General features: G+C 38.9%; 1 protein-coding gene across 1 annotated transcript in view; it reads right to left on the bottom strand.

The window, feature by feature from the left end:
- Positions 1 to 21,684, bottom strand: part of LOC113960808 (chromodomain-helicase-DNA-binding protein 1-like) — a 47,637-nt gene that overhangs the window by 1,417 nt on the left and 24,536 nt on the right. The window contains exons 18-34 of the mRNA XM_027670561.1: positions 21,013 to 21,162; positions 20,188 to 20,336; positions 19,818 to 19,914; positions 19,641 to 19,736; positions 17,362 to 17,538; positions 16,993 to 17,153; positions 14,605 to 14,646; positions 14,063 to 14,193; positions 13,542 to 13,680; positions 12,702 to 12,852; positions 9,688 to 9,810; positions 9,199 to 9,330; positions 7,561 to 7,818; positions 6,984 to 7,124; positions 4,037 to 4,215; positions 560 to 656; positions 297 to 351 (exon numbers count right to left, since the gene is read on the bottom strand). Coding sequence (XP_027526362.1) covers positions 297 to 351; positions 560 to 656; positions 4,037 to 4,215; positions 6,984 to 7,124; positions 7,561 to 7,818; positions 9,199 to 9,330; positions 9,688 to 9,810; positions 12,702 to 12,852; positions 13,542 to 13,680; positions 14,063 to 14,193; positions 14,605 to 14,646; positions 16,993 to 17,153; positions 17,362 to 17,538; positions 19,641 to 19,736; positions 19,818 to 19,914; positions 20,188 to 20,336; positions 21,013 to 21,162 — 2,278 coding nt within the window. The remainder of the gene's footprint in view (positions 1 to 296; positions 352 to 559; positions 657 to 4,036; positions 4,216 to 6,983; positions 7,125 to 7,560; positions 7,819 to 9,198; positions 9,331 to 9,687; positions 9,811 to 12,701; positions 12,853 to 13,541; positions 13,681 to 14,062; positions 14,194 to 14,604; positions 14,647 to 16,992; positions 17,154 to 17,361; positions 17,539 to 19,640; positions 19,737 to 19,817; positions 19,915 to 20,187; positions 20,337 to 21,012; positions 21,163 to 21,684) is intronic.

The raw sequence follows: 21,684 nt of genomic DNA, 5'->3' as shown, positions 1-21,684 counted from the left end.
GTGTTGAGTTGGCCTCTCTCCCTTCTCAAAATTAAATACAAAAAAGTGTGGGTTTTAAAAATTAATTTATTTACTTTAAAAGAATGGCCAAATAACTTGCTACTAAAATCAGTAAGTGCCAAATTTAGTCCATGCTCAGTTGAATTTCATCAGCAAACTAGTGAAGTTATGCTAAGTAATCCTATTTCTATGATATCCATCAGTATGGGAGTTCTAGGAGACAGTTTTAAATTTATTTCATTTTACATACCATCATTTAAGATATACAGCACAATAATGTGCTCAAGATTTCTTACCTGGATTTCTAATTACATGTGTATTCACGTTGTTGCTAATATTCTGGTCACTGTGCTAAAAGAGACAAGTATAAAAATAATCATTGATAAATCCCAGAGTTGCATCTGAATTCTTCAGAAAATATCCTAAGAAAACAGACTAGTTTACTACGAACAGTAAAATACATTTAAAGTGTATTGAGTGTAGACAATTGATATATAATAATAACAATTATAAAACTTAGAATATATATTTGTATATTTAGAGAGTCTGAAAGTATTACCTGAGATTCTTGGCGTTTTTTGATTGCATGTTTATACAGCTTGTGCAGCTTTCTGGCATCAAATTCTGTAAACTTAGAGACAAAAATCCACAAGTTTCTAAGGAAAAAGAAAGAGAGGTTATAATTTTCCATATATTAGTTTTTATTGTGTCATTGTATTGGGTTTGCATGGCCAGGTTTTGGTAACAGGGGGACTACAGGGGTGGCTTCTGTGAGAAGTTGCTAGAAGCTTCTCCCATGTCTGACAGAGCCAATGACAGCCAGCTCCAGGACGGACCCGCCGCTGGCCAAGGCCAAACCAGTTAGGAGTGATAGTAATGTCTCTGTGATAACATATTTAAGAAGGAAAAAAGTTGTTGCACAGATGAAATGGCAGCCAGAGAAGAGTGAGAACATGTGAACAATTCTGCAGACACCAAGGTCAGTGGAGAAGGAGGGGGAGGAGGGGCTCCAGGCGTCAGAGCTGAGGTTCCCCTGCAGCCCGTGGTGCAGACCATGGTGAGGCGGCTGTCCCCCTGCAGTCCATGGAGGACCACAGGGGTGCAGAGATCCACCTGCAACCTGTGGAGGAGACCCACGCCAGAGCAGGTGGATGCCTGAAGGAGGCTGTGATCCCATGGGAGGCCCATGCTGGAGCAGGTTTTCCTGGTAGGACTTGTGATGCTGTGGAGCAGCCTGTGCCTGAAGTACTGCACCTCATGGAAAAGTGACCCACGTTGCAGCAGTTTGTGAAGAACTGTTGCCCTTGGGATGGACTCAAGCTGGAGAAGTTCATGAAGAACTGTCTCCCGTGGGAGGAACCCCACGGTGGAGTGGGGGAAGGACTCCTCTCTCTGAGCAGTGACAGAAACAACTTGTGATGGACTGACTGCAACCCCCATTCCCCATCTCCCTGCGCCACTGGGGGAGGAGGAAGTAGAACTTGGTAAGAAGGGAGGGGTGGGGGGATGGTGTTTTTAAGATTTACTGTACTACTTATTATCCTACTCTGATTTTGTCAGTAATAAATTTAATTAATATCCCCACCTTGAGTCTGTTTTGCCTGTGACAGTAATCAGTGAGTGATTTCTCCCAGTCCTTATCTCAGTTCGTGAACCCTTCGTTATTCTCTCTGCCCTGTCCAGCTGGTAAGGGGAGTGATAGAGTGGCTTTGGTGGGTACCTGGCATCTAGACAGGGTCAACCAACTACAGTCATACAACAGAACATGGACTTAAATGAAATTATTTCAACAGTACTTCAGTAAACTGAAATCATTGTAAAGTCCATTACACAGATTATTACCTAGCTGCACAGCAATCATTACTTAGTTGTATTTCAAACTTCACAGAAATTAATTACTTCAGGAATTTGTTGTTTTGTAATAGTTATCACAATGACTGCAGAATGCAAAGTGCATGAAAACTAGTGTTTAGTTCAGAAACATCTCAAGTGTGTACATTCAAGAAGCATCTATCTGCTCTTTCACTGTGATGATTTAAATGTTATAGTTTTGGCCTAGAGGTTTGCAAAAGTAGACACAACCAGACAGTGGTGTGCCTAATGACATCTGTATAAGAAATATAGCATGAATACCTTTACTAAATTCTGTCTTATTAAAGACTGATGAAATACATATTTTAATAATCTATGTATGGTACTGTAGTGTTATTAAGAATTAACATTATAGTAGCTCTACTATACTCATTCTTCACTGAAAGGGTGTTCATGAATTGAAACAGGCTGCTCAGGAAAGTGGTGGAATCACTATCCCTGGAAGTGTTCAAAAAACATGTGGATGTGGTACTTGGTGACATGGTTTAGTGGTGAACATGACAGTGTTAGGTTAATGGTTGATGATTTTAGAGGTTTTTTCCAACAACGATTTTATGATTCTGTGATCCTACTATGAATTTCCACTTAAAGAAACATAACATTTACCAAAGTGTCTTTAAGACATGGATATTGTTTTTGTATTTCAGTTCACCCCAATATTTTAAAATAAAGCAAGTACAAACAGCAGAAATATTCTATGTTAACAACAGTCTGCAAGAAAATTAAACACTTGACTGAGGAGTGTCATATATGGAAGTGCAACCATATTTGCAACCGTGAAGGAATTAAGTACACTTTATGATAAAACTAACTCAAATTGTATTAAGAACTTAACTACAAAATATAGCAAGTTTATAAACCAACATTTTTCTTATTTTTTCCAATGTTATCACCTCACAGATGCATAAGAACACTTAAAACTCTTCTTTCATTTTGAAATACATTTCTGAGTATGTTATAAATATTTTCTATCAAGTCAGTTCACATCTGATTTAATTTTAGAGTATATTTTTAAAAAGAATAAAGGATTCTGCAACTCAAAATCAAAGTTAAATACACAAATTTATAATGGCCTATTTTTAGTACGAATAAAAAAACCAAAACAAACTTCAAAGTTGAAAAAGCCAGATTCTTTAATGATAAGAACTCTTTTCCACTAAACATTAAATATACTCTAAATATAGTTATTTTGTTTGCTTTTGGTTTTAAAAAGTACACTCCACCTACTGGACAAAATGCATTGCTATGCAAGTATAAAAAAGTGAATCCAATAAAAGTTTGAACCATCTATAATCATCTTTTTATAAGTCTGTCATAGGTTTTCTTGTTTTAAAGAAAAAAAAGGAGGGGAACTCTGCTTGGAATTTTTTTTTCCCTTTACCACTGTGAAAGAAAGGTTAGAGCAGGGGAGCTGCTTGAGAGGCTGCAGTGCCCCGTGGGAGGAGATGGTTGGAGTGAGCACACACACAAAAGCCCCACATTCCAAGCTAATGGCTTCGGTGGTTGTGGGGAGAGGTGAGCTTTTGTTTTTTTTTTCTTTCCTCTGGGGAGGGGACTTCACTCCTTTGCCGGACTCAGGGAGGGTGTGTGGGAGGAGAGAGAGCTCCTTTCCCCCCTTCAGTGGGGGGGTCCCATCTGGCCACCTCCCATGCGCTGGGCCTCACGCAGCGGCCGCCAGAGCTCAACAGTGCCCCCTGCTGACCACCAGAGAGCAACTGCAGCCTTTGCTCCACCAGAGATCCAACAGCGCCCCCTGCTGGTCGTGGTTAGAACTGCGCTGAAAGGTGAAAAGAACTGTTTTTTTTTTTTGGTGGGAATTTGGGTGCAGGATTGTTGGGGTTTTTTTCTTTTGTTGTGTCTACCTATACACATATATTCTTTAATAAAGAGCTGTTATTTTTTCTTTCTCCACATTTCCTCAACTGGAGCCTCTTAATTTTGGAGTTAAAATTGCTTAGAGGGAGAAGCTTGGTTTTCCTCATATCTCTCCCTCCTTAGCAAACACTTCTGTCTCGGTAAACTGAGACAAAGTCCTTATTTAGTACAGCAGAAAAGTAAAAGAAAGGGAGAATAAGAAACAAGACAAATAATTAAAAAGTGTTCTGATTAATAGAAGCTATTATGGATTTCCCATTTTCAAGAAATACCATGCAGAATAACTTACTTTCTCCACTGTTTAATTTGTTCAGGATTTGTGTACTCCTTTAGACATTCAGTAATGTGGTCCCCAATTTTGATTAGGCACTGTCTAGTATGCTCCAGCTGTTCCCTTTCAGAAAGGCCTTTCTCTGGTCTATCTAATTGTTTCAATGCTGCTTTGACAGGCCTCATTCTTTCTTTGCACTATAAAATGTAAAAAAGGAATACATTAATTAAAAAATAAAAACATAATAAAAATTGTAAAACATAACTCACCCTTACATATGCAAAGACAGTACTGTTGTAAGCCAAATGAAAAAACAAATCTTTGCTCGCAGCTCTTTTGGTTTTACTACAAGGTTTCATTTGGAAAAAGTAGTTTTTTAAATACAGTTGAAAATTTACTCCTATATGAAAGTATTAAATTGTATGTAAAAAATATTAAAGATTTAAGAAAGCACTAAGTTAATATAAAAGATTTTCTGAGAGAAAGGAATTATTATAACTAGGTTTTCCAATCACGGGTTTAACTTTCAGCACAAGTATATAGGACTGTTATGGTTACAAGCCAGTGAAGAGAGTTATAGCGATCAATATTCATATCATTACATCATCTGAAGGGGGCCACCCCGCCCTCCCGACACGGGGAGTTGGAGGGAAGGGGGGGGTTTCAATGTAGGTAAAATTTGTTTCTGGGGCCTCAGCTGTGGCTGGAAGCCATCCCTGCCTGGCGGGGACAACAGAAACTCCGGGAACCAGAAGTACGCCATCTTGCCTTGGTCGCTGAAACAGTGTGGACTGTCCCCAAAAAACCCATGGAGAAATTTGGTCCCTTCTGCCACCTGCCAATTCTCTTCCTCCCATTTCTCCTCCAGAGTGCTAGTACAGAGTTTCGGTGCTGAAGCGGACAGCTCCGAGGTACGACTGAGCCAGCTGGGAGCCACTCCACTTAGCTCGCTGCTGCTGCTCGCCTGGCGTGGGATGGCTGCACACTACCCCCCTCGCCACTCCGCTTTGCTCACTGCTCACCCGGCGTGGGACAGCTGCACCCCCTGCCGCTCGGAAGCCAGGGAACAAAGAGACTTCGAACTGGTACCACCTGTGCAGTTAAGACCTGAAGGAGGGGGTTGGTGGGGAAAAAAACCCTCAATCATTTTGTTTCCCCTTTGTTCCTGGGGGGCCACGTGGGTGGTGCATTCCCCTCTCTGTGGGTAAACCGTTTCCTCTGTATCTGTGTAGTTACTGCTATTTCCTTTTAGTAAACTGTTATTTTTTTCAATTATAACCTCCTCTCATTTTTTTTTGGGTTCCTCTATAAAAAGGGAGAGTTCATCTTATTAGAGTTCCGACTTCCCAATATTTGTCTTTAAACCAAGACAAGGATAAGACTTATTTTATTTTTTAGAGCCTTGAAAGCTATACAAACTCAGTGTCAAGAATGAGAATATATTTTAAATAGATACTTTCTGCAATAATTAAACTTGGCATTCAACAGAGGATCAGCATTCCTTTGAGTAGTTTTTAAGCCTGAGTTCTATGCAGATGCTAGGATAAATCTAGTTTAGGTGTGCCTAAATTAGTAACAGTGATGACAACACATATGTACTGATAGATATATTTCCTATGTGTATTTTTGAATTTTCACACTAATTCAAATGTGTTAATAGTAAATACAGATAAACCAGTTAGTGTGTTTTAAATTATAGATGCTTGCTTGGAAATACCATTCAATCACAACAGCAAGGTAGACAGACGAAATGCATATTTTTACCTGCCACAAGGTAGACAAGAAGTCAAATGAGTTAGCCTCAACAACCCACAGCAGTAATTTCCATTTTAAAATGTAAACATGCTAGTTAGATTTCATCTGATTATGGCATAATGATGAATATACCTTCCAGAACAGAGGGCCTGGCCAAAAAAATGTTCTATATGCAAACCCAACCTAGAATTGCTCCCACTTAGGAAGAGAGGCAAGTCTGTATATCCAGAATCAAAAATATGAGGGATTTTGGAGAACATCACCATCACTGTGGGAACATCTAGGGACAACTCAAAAATCAGTGAAGCTGTTCCATTACCAGTTCATGCCATTAAGTAATTAAGCAGCTACATTACCTATTGCACTAACCACAGCTTAAAGCAACCTTTAAAAAGACAGTTTACAAAGTACACTGCTTAAGTTAAGTGTAGATGTGAACAGAGAAGTACAATTGTTCATGGGAATAGTGTGATTTTCAGTCACCTGGCCACTCACAGTGGCCAGTCACTTATAACATCATTTAGATAAAAAACAAATCACAAAACAACAACCCCCACATAGATAAACTGGTCAGTACCATACCAATGAGAAAACAAGATAATTTGCTTCTCATAGCCAGCACCACAGTAGACACAGTAAACCTGTCTAGCAGTAACAACTGTTGAGAGCTGAATGATAGAACTTTCACAGCAAAAAAGTAGCTGCTCAAAATAACTCCTTAGCATCTTTCCAAAGGCCCCAATAGACCTATAAAATGTTACACACCTCCCTTTTTTTCTTCCAATATTGATTCTGTTGCGGTCAAAAGTAGTGATATAACTGAAATTCTTTTGGTATCAGAGATATTACTTGGGCAAGATATTTCTAAGGACTTTAGGATTTGTTCCTTCCTCATTCAGTTTTGTCCTTTAAGAAACAGTATCCACAAATTATTCTTGAGGATGGATCTTCACAGTCTGTATTTTAAAACTGTCCAGCACACAGACAACTAGACAAATACTCTTCACTATACTGCATAAATGCAATAAAATAAAACTGCTGGCCTGAAAACAAAACTGAATTTAGTATAGCATCAATAACCTTTCACTGATCTAAGATTTTACTGGCAATAGATATCTGTATTATAATGCCTAACAGCATCAAAAACATCAGAAATTGTGCTCATTTAGAATATCAAGTGTAAACAATAAATTATCAGCAAGGGACTTACCACACTGAATGTCTTCTGATCCAGTTCTTCAGATTCATCTGATATTGGAACTGGTTCACTAGTTGCAGTAATATGAACTGGAATATCCAACAATGAAACTTTTTTATTTTTTTCTTTATTTTCAGATTTGATTTCATTTACCTAAGAACAAAATATGAAAATTTATCTGATAAGCAAACCTTATTTTTGGCCTGGAATTATACTGTAATTAGGCAATCACTGTATTTATTGCATTCTCTTCAATAATAACACAAAAAAAAGAAAAAAATCTGACATTCAGTGACAGTACCTTTTATTTTCTCTCTCTGAGGGATGGAGAAGGAGAATGGACAAGTTTCTTTGCACCACTTGCACTCAGTCCCACTAAGCTATGGATCTTTAAAGAGGCAATTTCCCATTTCATTTACCTGTCCTTCTAGTTACAAGTGGTAAAAATAAAACTTCATATGATGCAAAAAATTTCAATGAAATGACAACTGTAAAGTGAATGATCCAAAATATCTTTTCAACTCAAAGTCATTCACAAATCCCTAGTGGCCTTTTCTAGTGCTATATAAGAAAAAATAAACCTAGTTACCTTTTCTTCCTTTACTTCTTTTTCTTTCTGTATGGATTCTTTTACTTTGTTTTCTCTCTTTTCTTTAATATTTTTAAATTCTTTCTTATCCTCTTTTTCTTTTTTCTCCCTTTTCAGATTCCTCTTGTTTTCTTTTTCTCTTGTCTCTCTTTTTTCTTCAGCTTCCTTTTTTATACCAATATCTGGCTCAGGCTTTTCTTCATTTTCTTCTTTTGCTTTAATTTTTTTATGTGGACGTTTCACTGAAACAATCTTATCCTGCAATACACAAACATATATGTCACATCGAGTTCCTAACTATACAAATTTTGTAACCATCAGATTAAAATGCACTTTTTTTCTGTGTGTGATTTCTTTAGAAATAGGTTTAACACCTATCAAATGGAGCTGGATGCAGTTGTGAAACAAAATGAGGACTACTCACTCATTTCCTTGATATGACACAAAACAAGTCTTGATTGGGCAGGGGTAATGGGGGTGTGTGAGAGATTAAATCCATTTAACTTTCATATTACCAAAGAAATCTGCCCCGTAAAAGGTAGTTAAGCTGCCAAGAGTTAAAAATAATAAGGAAGTAGGCATCACAAGACTGAGCTGATTTTTCAGGGCATTGTGATGATAGAAGACCTCTGTTCTGGTTAGTTTTGTTCCAGTAACTTTTGACTGACCACAAATTAAATGTCACAGTCACAGGAGAAGGGAACAACTTTCTCTTTTTCCGAGATGTTCCAAAGAATCTAGTGTTCTTTCAGCTACCTTCAAAGTCACAAAATTAGGTGTAACGTGGCCCCTAAACTTAATCTGTTGGGGTTTTTTTCTTCTCTCTAGTGGTTTCTGCTGTGTGATAAATTTAAATAAATGACCCAACAAAAACAGAGTCCTAAAGGAATACATCAGAAGTAATAAAAACACAACAAAGTTGAGTAGCCTGTTAGAACAGTATCTATTAATAGTCAAACTTGACATTCACAAGTCCATGGGCCCTGATGGGATGAATCCACGAGTGCTGAGGGGACTGGCAGACATCAGTGTTAGGTCACCCTCAATCATCTTTGAAGGAGGACCCAGGGAAGTAAAGGCCAGTCAGCCTCACCGTCATCCTTGAAAAAGTAATGGAACAGCTCATCCTGGAGGTCATTTCTATGCACATGGAAGACAAGAAGATCAGGAGTAGTCAGCATGGATTCACCAAAGGGAAATCGTACTTGACCAACCTGATTGCCTTCTACAATGGGACAACTGGTTGGATAGATAAGGGGAGAGCAGTGGATATTGTCTACCTTGACTTCAGCAAGGCTTTCAACACCGTATCCTATGATATCCTCATAGGCAAACTCAGGAAGTGAGGGCTGGATGAGTGGATGGTAAGGTAGATTGAGAACTGGCTGAATGGCAGATCCCAGAGGATTGTGATCAGTAGCAGAAGCATTCACTTGCATGTCTCAAAACATTGTTTATTCATGCTGTACTTTCTAATCAAGATTAATTTTTTCCCGAGCCTGAACAAAAGTTGCTACCTGAAGAATCATTATCAGTAGTAATAATGGATTAATCAGAAACACTAGTTTTATATTCAGATGTTATATTAAAATATTAAAAATTTCTAAAAGATACAATCTTTATATGAATGATGTTTACCTCATTATACTCATCATCTTCATCAGAGTTTTCTGAGGGTGGTGACGAGGAGTCACTTTTTATTTCTTCTTTAATTTTTGCAGCCTTTGTTGCTCTATTCTTACTTCTTGTTTTCTTCCTCTTTGAATTGCCCTGAATGCAAATTAGTACTTTTATTATGTCAACTGACAAGTGTCTGCATCACAGTTGAAGAAAAAGATTTTGGTTTTTATGTTAAAGAAATCATTAATTTTATTTATTGCCACTAATGATCACCACTTTTCTCAGGACTGGAGACCAAGCCTAATGCAACAGTAGAGAATATATACAAATAAGGGAGAAAAAAGCAATATTAAACTTGCAATACATTCCTTGAGTTAATCTCATATAATACTATTACCAATACAGAGAAAAATTACACAGAGTGGAACTAAGAATAAAACATATATCTGCTGACATTCCCACAGGCATATTATGTTATCTCACTACTGAATATTAAGCTTAACTTACTGCACCAGTAAGTCTTTGCACTTCTTTTCTTGCAAGGTCTTTATTCAGTAATTTAATGAGGTAATCTGCACGGGTCTGCAACTGCTTGGCCTGGGGTTTCTTATCTGGATCATCAGGTAAAATCTGAGGAGAGCAATGGTAGCATCAACTATAAGTACATATTATCAAATTAGGAAGCTGCTAGTCTGGAACACTGGGAACAGAAAAAGCTGAATTAAAAAAATAGGTAAAAAACAAATCCACTCCAACTATACCTGCAGGCATGCTTCAAGGAATGGAGAACTTAAACATTTAATTTTTCCTCAAACACACAATTAATGTAGTCTTGAAAATAGTCGCACAAAGTTTACAGTAAACTCAAGAAACTAGCCTCAGATTTCTGTTTCCACTCTCATAGTTTATCTGAAAAATTCAGATCTCCTAGTTCTGCCTTGTGCTTCTAAATGTATTAACTCATTACCACAGGATATGCCAGAAGCCAAAAATATAAATGAGTGGTTTCATAAAACAAGCAAATTAATGGAAGGCAGGGACAGGATATCCTTAAACAGATTTATATACAACCCTGGCTCCTCAAATCTCAAAGCTACAGGTTGTTGGCAGTATCACTGAGTTTGCTTCACTCCAGTTTTTCCCTAAATGTTTCTCACTAATTCTAAGCAGCCATTGCACTACTTCTAATCCGATAAATACAGCAATTCTCATGTTGCAAATGAAAGACAGTTTCAAGCAAGGGAAACAGGGATAGGGAAACCAAACCAAAATCCCCAAACCAATTTCCCTCCAAAAGATCAAGAATAAAATTACAAAATCACAGAATCATTTAGATTGGAAAAGACCTCTGAGATCATCGAGTCCAACCACTGAGTGATCACCACCTTGTCAACTAGACCATGACACTAAGTGCCATGTCCAGTCATTTCTTGAACACTGCCAGGGATGGTGACTCGAACACCTTCCTGGGCAGTACATTCCAATGCTTAACAACCCTTTCTGTGAAGAAATTTCTCCTGATGTCCAACCTGAATCTCCCCTGGCACAGCTTGAGGTGCTTGGCCTGTCACTAGTTGCCTGGGAAAAGAGGCCGATGCACACCGTGCTACAACCTCCTTTCAGGTAGTTGTAGAGAGCAATAAGGTCTCCCCTGAGATTCCTTTTCTCCAGGTTAAACAACCCTAGCTCCCTCAGCTGCTCCTGATATGACTTACTCTCTAGACACTTCACAAGCTTCATTGCCCTTCTCTGGACATGCTCCAGCCCCTCAATGCCTTTCCTGTAGTGAGGGGCCCAGAACTGGACACAGTACTCAAGGTGTGACCTCACCAGTGCCAAGTACAGAGGGACGATCACTTCCCTGGTCCTGCTGACCACACTATTTCTGATACAAGCCAGGATGCCATTGGCCTTTTTGGCCACCTGGGCACACTACTGGTTCATGTTCAGCTGGCTGTCGACCAGGACCCTCAGGTCCTTTTCTGCTGGGCCTCTTTCCAGACACTCTTCACCAAGCTTGTAGCATTGCATGGGGTTGTTGTGACCCAAGTGTAGAACCCAGCACCTGGCCTTGTTGAACTTCATACAATTGGTCTTGGCCCATTGATTCAGCCTGTTCAGATCCCTCTGCAGAGCATTCCTACCCTCCAGCAGATCAACACTCCCACCCAACTTAGTGTCACCAGCGAATTTACTGAGGATATGCTTGATCCCCTTGTCCACATCATTAATGAAGATATTAAACAGGATCAGGCCCAACACTGAGCCCTGGGGAACAGCACTAGTGACCATCCACCAACTGGATGCAACACCATTCCCCACCACTCTCTGGGCCTGGCCATCCAGCCAGTTCTTAACCTAGTGAAGAATGCACCTGTCCAAGCCATGGGCTGCCAGCTTTTCCAGGAGTATGTCATGGGAGATGGTGTAAAAGGCTTTGCTGAAGTCCAGATAGACTACATCCACAGCCTTTCCCTCATCCACTAGGTGGGTTACCTGGTCATAAAAGGAGATCAGGTTGGTCAGGCAGGACCTGCCCCTCCTAAATCCCTGCTGTCTGGGTCTGATCCCCCATGTGTCCTATAGGTGGTGTGTGATCACACTCAACATGACCTGCTCCATCACCTTGCAGGGCACTGAGGTCAGGCTGACAGGTCTGTAGTTCCCTGGATGCTCCTTCCAGCCCTTCTTGTGGATGGGCGTCACATTGGCCAACCTCCAGTCATATGGGACCTCCCTGGTTAGCCAGGACTGATGAGTTTTTCTGCCAGCTCCCTCAGTACCCTTGGATGAATCCCATCTGGTCCCATAAACTTGTGAGTGTCTAAGTGGCACAGCAGGTGGCACTGCTTCCTCTTGGATTGCAGGGATTCTTTTCTGCTCCCTGTCCCTGTCTAGTAGCTCAGGGGGCTGGTTGCCCTGGGGATAATTGGTCTTACTGTCAAAGACTGAGGCAAAGAAGGTCTTAAGTACCTCAACCTTTTCCTCATCTTTTGTGACAATGTTCCCCTCTGGGTCCAATAAAGAATGGAGATTTTTCTTGGCCCTCCATTTTTTGTTAATGTATTTATAAAAACACTTTTTATTATCTTTTACAGCAGTGGCCAGATTGAATTCTAGTTAAGCTTTTGCCTTTGTAATTTTCTTTCTACATGACCTAACAACATCCTTGTACTCTTCCTGAGCTGCCTGCCTCTTTTTCCAAAGGTCTGTAATTAATTAAAATGAACACAACTAGAGTATCTAAACTAGGGAAGCAGAGGATGGAAGAGAGAATTCAAGTGACAGAGATACAAATACATAGAAATACAGAAACATAGCACACTCTGAGAAGGTATACTTCAACTGAATACACAAAATCTTAAAATCTAATAATTTACCAAAAGGATACAAAGGAGTACAACTGACCTAACTTCTGTGCAATTTCAGTTATCATAAAATAAGCTCTTTCAGTAACTGTTCTTATTAGGATTATCACCTAAACAAAAAAAGTCCTTGATGAAATTTTGTAGATGACATACCTTCTGTGTCAAACTGAGATCAGGATCCATTTTTATCATTTCCCAGCTGCCATAGCCATATTCATAGATACCTATTAACAGATTGGAATCATCTTCCTTACCCCAATCTATATCAAAATGAGCTGCCTTGGTGTGGCATGGGATGACATATCTAGTAGAAATAAATTAGAAATATAGATAAGCAAACTTCTCAAACTTAGTAAGGGATAGGAGAACATGCCACACAGCACTAAGATCCTGGTATATTTAGTAGGTAATCCAGATAACTATCAGGCTTTCTTACAATTTCTATAAAATATTTATTAAAATCAGTACCAAAACATGTTTTAAAGCAGATCAAGATATAAAAACCAGACATCTATCTGTGGCCATGGACTGAGTCAGAACTGGCTAACTATGAAGATAAGCTTAACTGCTAAATGAATAAGCAGATAGTCTAGGGAATACGATACACAAGGTAACAAGCTAAAAAGTTCACAGGGCTAAACAACTACCAACAATTACCATCTGCTCCATTTTGACAAATATTGCTTTCTCTCAGGTAGAGGTGACACAAAGTAGCTCCTCAACAAGCCTAATTTCTAGTCTGGAATAATTAAGAGTAACTGAACCCAGTCCCCAATGAATACAGTTCAGAAGCCAAAGCAAATACTGACTTCTAAGGAGAGGAAAGAAAGAATAAAGAAAGGATGTGGTGCAGAATGCTGGTGCCAGTTCTTAGAGGTAATGGAGCAACATGGGTGTCCCAGTGTACTTTGAGTCTGGATTGCTTAAATATACGCCAAAAAGCCTTAAATAACTTTCTACATTATGGGTTCCTTTAGGAAGAAAAAAAAATACCTTTTCCTTTCTTCTGGATCTGCAGGAATGGATTTGTGCAATGGTGCCAACTCTTCTTCATGAGAAATGACTAGCTTTGCATTCACCTGCACTCCTGATATTCGAAATGTTGGGCCTTTAACTTTGCCAAATCTACCTCCTTAAAATAAAGGACCAAATTATTAAAATATTTAGCCTTTACGTGTATCTTATAGACAAACATAGAGAAAAAAGAAAGTTTGATGCTATAGCAGCAGACATTCAATTATAAGAAATGAATTTTTCTTAACCAAATGCTTTAATTAAACTCCAGAATCTTAAGGTCTTCCACTTAATAGTAGCAGATTAATTTTAAATTTCATGGTAAAGCAAAACCATACTGCATTCTACTAAATTCTACTGCATTCCTAAATCACCTAGCATGCTAACATTTTGTTAATGTTTTCCCCTAACACAATTGTTTTGTTATAATCAAAGTGCAAGAATCATTCAGATCTCTTGATACTTTTTGTTCCTCTCCCTCACCCCCAAACACACTTTACCTGCTCTTTCTTGTCCAAAGGAATTGTCCTTTAAAGACTTAATGCATCCATTATGTACAAGTTCTCCCAGACGTCTAAGGTCCATCTCAGATTTATCAACTAGCTCAGCATCTCTAGCTATAGCATCTAACCTGGAAGAAAACAAATGTTTTTACAGCTCTAAAACTTCAGTATTACGAATGACTTCTTCAGATTTTGAAACTAGAGAAGTGATCATGTAAGTTATCATTCACCCACACTTGCTATGCTGTGTACAATTATCAAACAAAAAACCTAAATGATTGTCACTAATGCAGATTAAACAGGACAGTAGGTAAAGTATAAAGAAAAAGCAAGCAGTCTTGCCAAATTTAAAGATTTGTCAAACTGGCTGTCTACATACCATATATGATGAAAGGAAAAAAAATAAATTCATGTTATAGTGCAGGCAAAAGATTAGGCACATTATTTTCTCTTCAACCTAAGGTTTCTTGGTGCACTGTTCTAATTTTAATGGAAACAAGGTACCAAGTTGTTATACAAATATAAGCAAATTAGTTTACCTTTCAAGTGGGCCACCGAATTTCTTGTAACTCTTGATAAACCTAATAACATAAAATAATTTTGCAGTTAAAAAAATGTATGCTTAACTAATAAAAATAAAACAATGGCCAGTCTTTGCGAACGAAGATTTTTGGGAAAGGTCTTTCACCTTTCCAGCCTGCACAATGGATTTTTTAGGTGAGACACAGCTTGCGCTGAACTGAGCCCACCCTTTAATCCTAAGGTTCATCAGCCGGGGCCAAGCAAGCTTGGACAATGGCAGTGAGGTCCTCAGGACGTAGGTTTGTTTAGAGTGACCTTCTCATAGATGGATGGCCTCACAGGGCTAACTGGCTCCATCTGCCCGGGGGGACTGGGAATCGAACCTGGGTCGCAGCGGTGAGAGTCCCGCATGCTAACCACTAGGCCACCAGGGGTCCCATGCTTAACTACATTGATGTTAAAAATGTATTTGTAAAGTCTTAGTACAAGGCTATGTGGACAATGCAAAGAAAATAAGAACTAGAGAGACTAGGACAGCTTAGTATATGAAGACAACCCACGTTTAAAGCCAGAGTTCTATTTGGTTTAATGACTGATAGAAATAAAACAATAGAAGATGCAATTAATTTCAAAAATTTCTTTCCTAATTAGTTTCACAAGACAAAGAATTCAGCAATGTGATGTGTCTAATAGAAATTAAATGTAGATTTATAGTAAATTGAGAATTCAGATATTATGTTAGGCCTCTCATAATAAAGAGAAGCTAGCTACAATTTTATGTTGATTTTAAGACAGGAAAACATAACATGAAAGATAAAGGAATGCAAGCACAAGAATACCCCTGACAAAAGCAGCAAACCATTATATATTAGATAAAATGAAAAGGAAACAAGGTTCTTTAAGGCTATTTATATAATCAAAAATATTTTATAAGCTTTACAGTATTTTAGAGAAATATGAATACAGAAGCAATGTAGCATTTCACAAGTCAATCAAAGTAAAGCAAAACAATTTCTACTCCTTCTACCAAAGAAGTATTTTTAGCACCAAATATTGTGGGACCAGCTGTACAGATTCAGAACACAGCTGCGCTGGGCAGGACACATCTCAAGGATGAAGGACCACCACCTCCCTAAGATCTTGCTTTATGGTGAACTTGCCACTGGCTGCCGCATGAGAGGAGTCCTGAAGAAAAGATACAAGGACTCCCTGAAACAACATCTCAGCCTTGGCCATATTGATCAACATAACTGGTCTACTCTGGCCTCCAATCGGGAGGTCTGGAGACACACTATCTATAACGCTGCTGATGCCTTTGAGAAAGCACGCAGGATCACTCTCGAGGAGAAAAGACAACGCAGAAAGAATCGTGCCTTGCAGAATATACCACCTAAGGAGTCTTTTTGCTGTGCCTTTTGTAACCGGACGTGCCTGTCTTGTATTGGCCTTTTTAGCCACCAGCGCGCTTGTAACAAACGTGGGTAGAGCCCTCCTCAAATCTTCATTCGCGAAGTCTAGCCATGATTGTGGGACCAGCTGTACAGATTCACTTATGTACTGGTTTTCGCTGAGATAAAAGTTAATTTTCTTCGGAGCACCATACCTGCTAGTCCATTTTGTATTTGTGAGCAAAACAGGCCTTTTCTGCTTCTCACACCACCCTGCCAGTGAGTAGGCTGGGGGTGCACAAGAAGTTGGGAGGAGACACAGATGGGACAGCTGACCCCAACTGACCAAAGGGATATTCTATACCATATGATGTCATGCATAGCAATAAAAACTGTGTGGAAGAAGGAGGGAGAGGGGATGTTTGGTGTTATGGTATCTGTCTTCCCCAGTAACTGTCACACGTGATGAAGCCGTGCTTTCCAGGAAATGGGTAAATGCTTGCTAGTGGGAAGTGGTAAATGAATTCCTTGTTTTGCTTTGCTTGTGCGTGTGGCTTTTGCTTTTCCTATTAAACTGTCTTTATCTCAACCCACAAGTTTTCTCATTTTTACCCTTCTGATTCTCTACCCGATCCCTCAGGGGGAGACTGAGCAAGCAGCTGTGTGGTGCTTAGCTGCCTACGGAGGTTAAAGCACAACAACTTATCAAAATGGATTTTTTTTTTTTTTTAGCTTTAAAAAGCATCATATAACATTAATACAATTACAATGGCAAGAAATTTAACAAAACAAAACATTGAACCCCATGTTATTCCTCATCAAAATAGGTTCAAATTCTGGACATAACAGTTCCTTATGTCAGCACCCGAAACTACACAGAGTAAAGCCTTAAATGCCTAGAATAAAAATTTTCAACCAAATTCATGAAAAATAGACTGTTTTCCATATTTTCAAACTCCAAAATGATAAAAAAATATGTTTTGTCCCTTTAAACATGCATGTCCCCCCACATCTTACCGCCTAATCTCTGCATCGCTAAATCCTTTAATATTTTCTCGAGGAATAGTTCGAGGTCTTCCACGTTTTTTTGGTCGTTTTCTTTCTGAGATTGAGTCACTATCAGATCCAGAATATCTTCTCCTCCTACTGCGTTTCCCTTCACTTCCATTAAAGCTGATCTGGAATTTCAGATTAAGTAGTTCAAAGCTACATGACTAAAACATTTTATTAATATATTATCTAGCCTGTCAAAAATGAGGGGAGGAATGTGTGTGTGTGTACCACTTGTGAAAACCACCCAACTCAAAAGTACAAGCCAAAACAACAGCAATAAACAACAAAGAACAACAACAAAATCAAAGTTAGTTGATCAAAACTCAGAGATACCTGTTTTGCACAGTTTCTCATCCTTGGGAGCATATATATTTCTTCAAGCTCTTTTTGTCTTTCCTCCTCTTCTATTCGTCGCCGCTGGACTTCTGGAATGATTTCTTCCCAGTTTCTTAAATTTTCTTCTGGTTCCAACTCAATGTCATCTTCATCCATATTGGAAAAGTTAGCCACCTTATATATTGGAACATAAGTATTTTAACCAAATCAGTACGTGATTTTATTTAAACAAAGAGTCAGTAATTAATATATTAGGAAAACTTAGTTCAGAATGGCATATTTTATTTATTTGTGTATACACAAAACGTACACATATAAAATGCTTCATGAAACACTGTCTGTAATGAAAGTATTTTCATATATGAAACACACACACCTCATGCAACATGGCTGAATATAAAGATGAGAATATTTTTCTTCTTTTACAAGTTGAGTAATATAAAAACGCTATGAAATGCATCCCCGATAGCTGTGATGGTTGTTTAATTTCCTTCAAAGTAGAAAGCAAGTCTAACTATATGTTGGAGTTAATATGGAAGTATAATAATTTAGAACTAACCAAACAATAATAAACAGTAGAAATCACAATATACTGCAAATGAATGATTAGCATGAAAATGATTTAGTACTCTACTGATCTAAAGAAGTCCTGCCCTGACTTAAACAAAACCAAGCAGAACCACACCAAACCTAAACAACAACAAAAAGATCCACAAAAACAAACAAAAAACCCGCCAACAAACAAAAAACCCTCACCACCCACAATTGGACTCACTCAATATTTTAAGTATTATCCAGTTAAGCATATCTGGCATTCATGTTTACATGGGGGCTGAAAGGAATTTCTAAAAGTCATCAACTAAGAAATCCAAATTTCATTCTTTGTTTTCAGAAATAACACAGGTGCTTAACAGCATAAAGCATTAAATGAAAAACAGCCCTCCCCATTATTCTAACAATTAAATCAAGGACTAATGTATTTGTAAATATCTTTCTTATTTTGTTAGCAAAATATATTATGTATTTTTACATGTTTGCACTGGCATTAATTACCCTGTATAGGTGAATAGATATTGCATGCCAAAGAGTTGACTTGCTGTTTCACCCATTTCACAGAATCACAGAATATGCTGAGTTGGAAGGGACCCACAAGGACCATCAAAGTCCAACTCCTGGCCCTGCACAGGACATCCCCAAGAATCACACCATGTGCCTGAGAGCATTGTCCAAGTGCTTCTTGAACTTTGTCAGGCTTGGTGCTGTGACCACTTCCCTGGGGAGCCTGTTCCAGCACCCAACCACCCTCTGGGTGAAAAATCTTTTCCTAATATCTAATGTAAACCTCCCCTGACACAGCTTCATGCCATTCCCTCAGGTCCTGTCACTGGTCACCACAGAGAAGAGATCAGTGCCTGCCCCTCCACTTCCCCTTGTGAGGAAGTTGTAGACTGTGATGAGGTCTCCCCTCGGTCTCCTCTGTTTCAGGCTGAACAGACCAAGTGACCTCAGCTGCTCCTCATATGGCTTCCCCTCAAGGCACTTCATCATCTTTGTAGCTCTCCTTTGGATGCTTTCTAATAGCTCTATATCTTTCTTATATTGTGGTGTCCAAAACTGCACACAATATTCAAGGTGAGGCCGCACCAGTGCAGAGTAGAGCAGGACAAACACCTCCCTTGACCAACTGGCAATGCTGTGCCTGATGCCCCCAGGACATGGTTGTCCCTCCTGGCTGCCAGGGCACTGCTGACTCATATTCAACTTGCCATTGACCAGGACCTCCAGATCCCTTTCCACAGCACTGCTTTCCAGCATCTCATTCTCCAGTCAACGTACATCCAGGGTTGCCCCATCCCAGGTGCAGAATCTGGCACTTGCCCTTGTTAAACTTCATATGGTTGGTGATTGCCCAGTCCTCTAATTTGTCGAGGTCTCTCTGCCCTCAAGGGAGTCAACAGCTCCTCCCCGTTTTGTATCATCTGCAAACTTACTTAGTATCCCTTCAAGTTCTGCATCCAAGTCATTTATGAAGATGTTGATGAGCACTGGGCCTAACATGGAGCCCTGAGGAACCCCACTAGTGACCAGTCGCCAGCCTGATGGTAACCCCATTTACTATAACCCTTTGTGCCTGACCCGTGAGCCAGTTACTCACCCATTGCATGATGTGTGAATGATATAAGAATGAAGAAAAGATGAATAGGTAAAGAAGAACAAAAAATAGCATTTATAAAGGAAAGTATAATTAAGGAAAGAGGGAGGTAACAGAGCAATACCTTGAACTGTGAAAGCAACTCATCTCCTACAGTCAGTGGGCCTGGTTCATTTTCTCGAGTTTCAGCCCTTTTCAGGATTTCATCTATATCCATTTCCTGAAACAGAAGTTTCTCTTTACAACAAAAGAATTCATATGTTTCTCTGTCCATGAAGAGTAGATGCACTGTTCCACTTACCTGAGGCTCCTCTTCTTCCCCTTCAGGTTCTTTAAAAAGTTCCTCAGCACCGAACTTCAAAATTGCTGACAACTCTTCCTTATTAAAAGGTGTTGAGCTGAAATACAGAAAGTTTTAAGTAAACACTTTATCTTAGTGATTTGTTTCAAATTACTATAACCATGAGTCAAACTTCCTTTTGTCTTAAAACCTATATTTAATATGTAAAAAAAAAAATTTACAAAGAAAATATACTTTGCAGTCTTTACTTACATAACTGCTTACCACATATTTTTTGCCTTTTATTAACCAAGTGAAATTACTTGCATTTTTGCTCAAATAGTCAGGTATACTTAAGCATAAGGTAATAGGAAAGAATAAACAAATATACCTGGAGGGAGTAGAGCCTGTATGCAGTACAGTTTTCCCTGTAGTATCCATTCTCTGAATTACTAAGTGATCTAACACCATCTTTTTCTTGGCTCTTTCAAGAATATCTTCTTCTACTGATCCTTTTGTGACTAGCCGATAAATATTAACCTATGCATATTATAAAAAAGGCTTTATTTACCTGCTCACAAATTACACATGAAAAAATACTCAGATGAAGTTAACAAAAAATCCTTGAGCAACAACAGGGAGAAACATTAGCTGTGATTACAAATTTCTAAATCTTACTGAACTAGTATTGTGTATATGAAACCAGTCAATCATGTTATCACAGTCTCTACAGAAATTATTTAAAAAAAATAAAAGAAGGAAATTCTTAGACCTCTCCTCTTTAAACTTCTATGATTAAGCACAAGCAGGGCCATAAGGAAATGTGTTATGACTGATCACTACTTGAAGTCTTCTGCCAGAAAGAAACCCAAAGAGAACTGCAAAGTATTAAACGAAATAAAATGGATGCGCCCGAAGCACAGCAGTTACTTTCTAGAATGACACAATGCCAAAGAACGTGGGACAAGTACACAGATCCTCTCCCTATCCATATACTACAGCTGCCATGCAATCTCTCTGTATAGGGAGACTTAAAAAAAAAATTAAAAGGCAAATTAGGAATATTAACATTTTTAGACATTTTTGGCAAGTATTAGTTATTAGTATTAGTTATTCTCAAAATATATGAGGACTGCAATGGCCCAAACAGACAGCTTATGGCTAACATAATGAAACCCTCCTTCAGGTTTGAAGTTTAAAAGAGAAGTGTGCGTACCTGTTTCTTCTGTCCAATCCTATGAGCTCTAGCCTGTGCCTGCAGATCATTCTGTGGATTCCAATCAGAATCAAATATAACTACAGTGTCAGCAGATGCCAAATTTATACCTAATCCTCCGGCTCTGGTAGACAGCAAAAAGCAGAAGTCCTGAAATGATAAAAAAAGAAATAGTTTTATATATATTAGCTATAATATCCCTCAAAGAATCAATATGACGCTTCTTTATATGCTCTGTGGAGCAGACTGTGAACTCATATACTTCTTAAGGTATATCATAAACATATATTAGACTTGGAATACAAAAAGTTGTTTGTCATGGCTAGAGCAAGTAAATTGTTATTAGAATAGAATAGACTATTTCAGTTGGAAGGGAACTACAATGATCATCTAGTCCAACTGCCTGACCCCTTCAGGACTGACCAAAAGTTAAAGCATGTAATTAAGGGCATTGTCCAAATGCCTCTTAAACACTGACAGGCTTGGGGCATCAACCATCTCTCTAGGAAGCCTGTTTCAGGGTTTGACCACACTCTCCATAAAGAAATTGTTCTTAATGTGAAGTCTGGACCTCCCCTGGGACAGCTTTGAACCATTCCCATGCATCATTCCCATGCGTCCTGTCACTGGATACCAGGGAGAAGCGCTCAGCACCTCTCTCTCCACTTCCCC

This window comes from Neopelma chrysocephalum, unplaced genomic scaffold (assembly GCF_003984885.1).
Source record: "Neopelma chrysocephalum unplaced genomic scaffold, ASM398488v2 Primary Assembly neopelma1_96914, whole genome shotgun sequence".
NCBI classification, from domain to species: Eukaryota; Metazoa; Chordata; class Aves; order Passeriformes; family Pipridae; genus Neopelma; species Neopelma chrysocephalum.
Note: the sequence above shows the minus strand (reverse complement) of the source record. Positions and strands in the feature narration are given on the sequence as shown.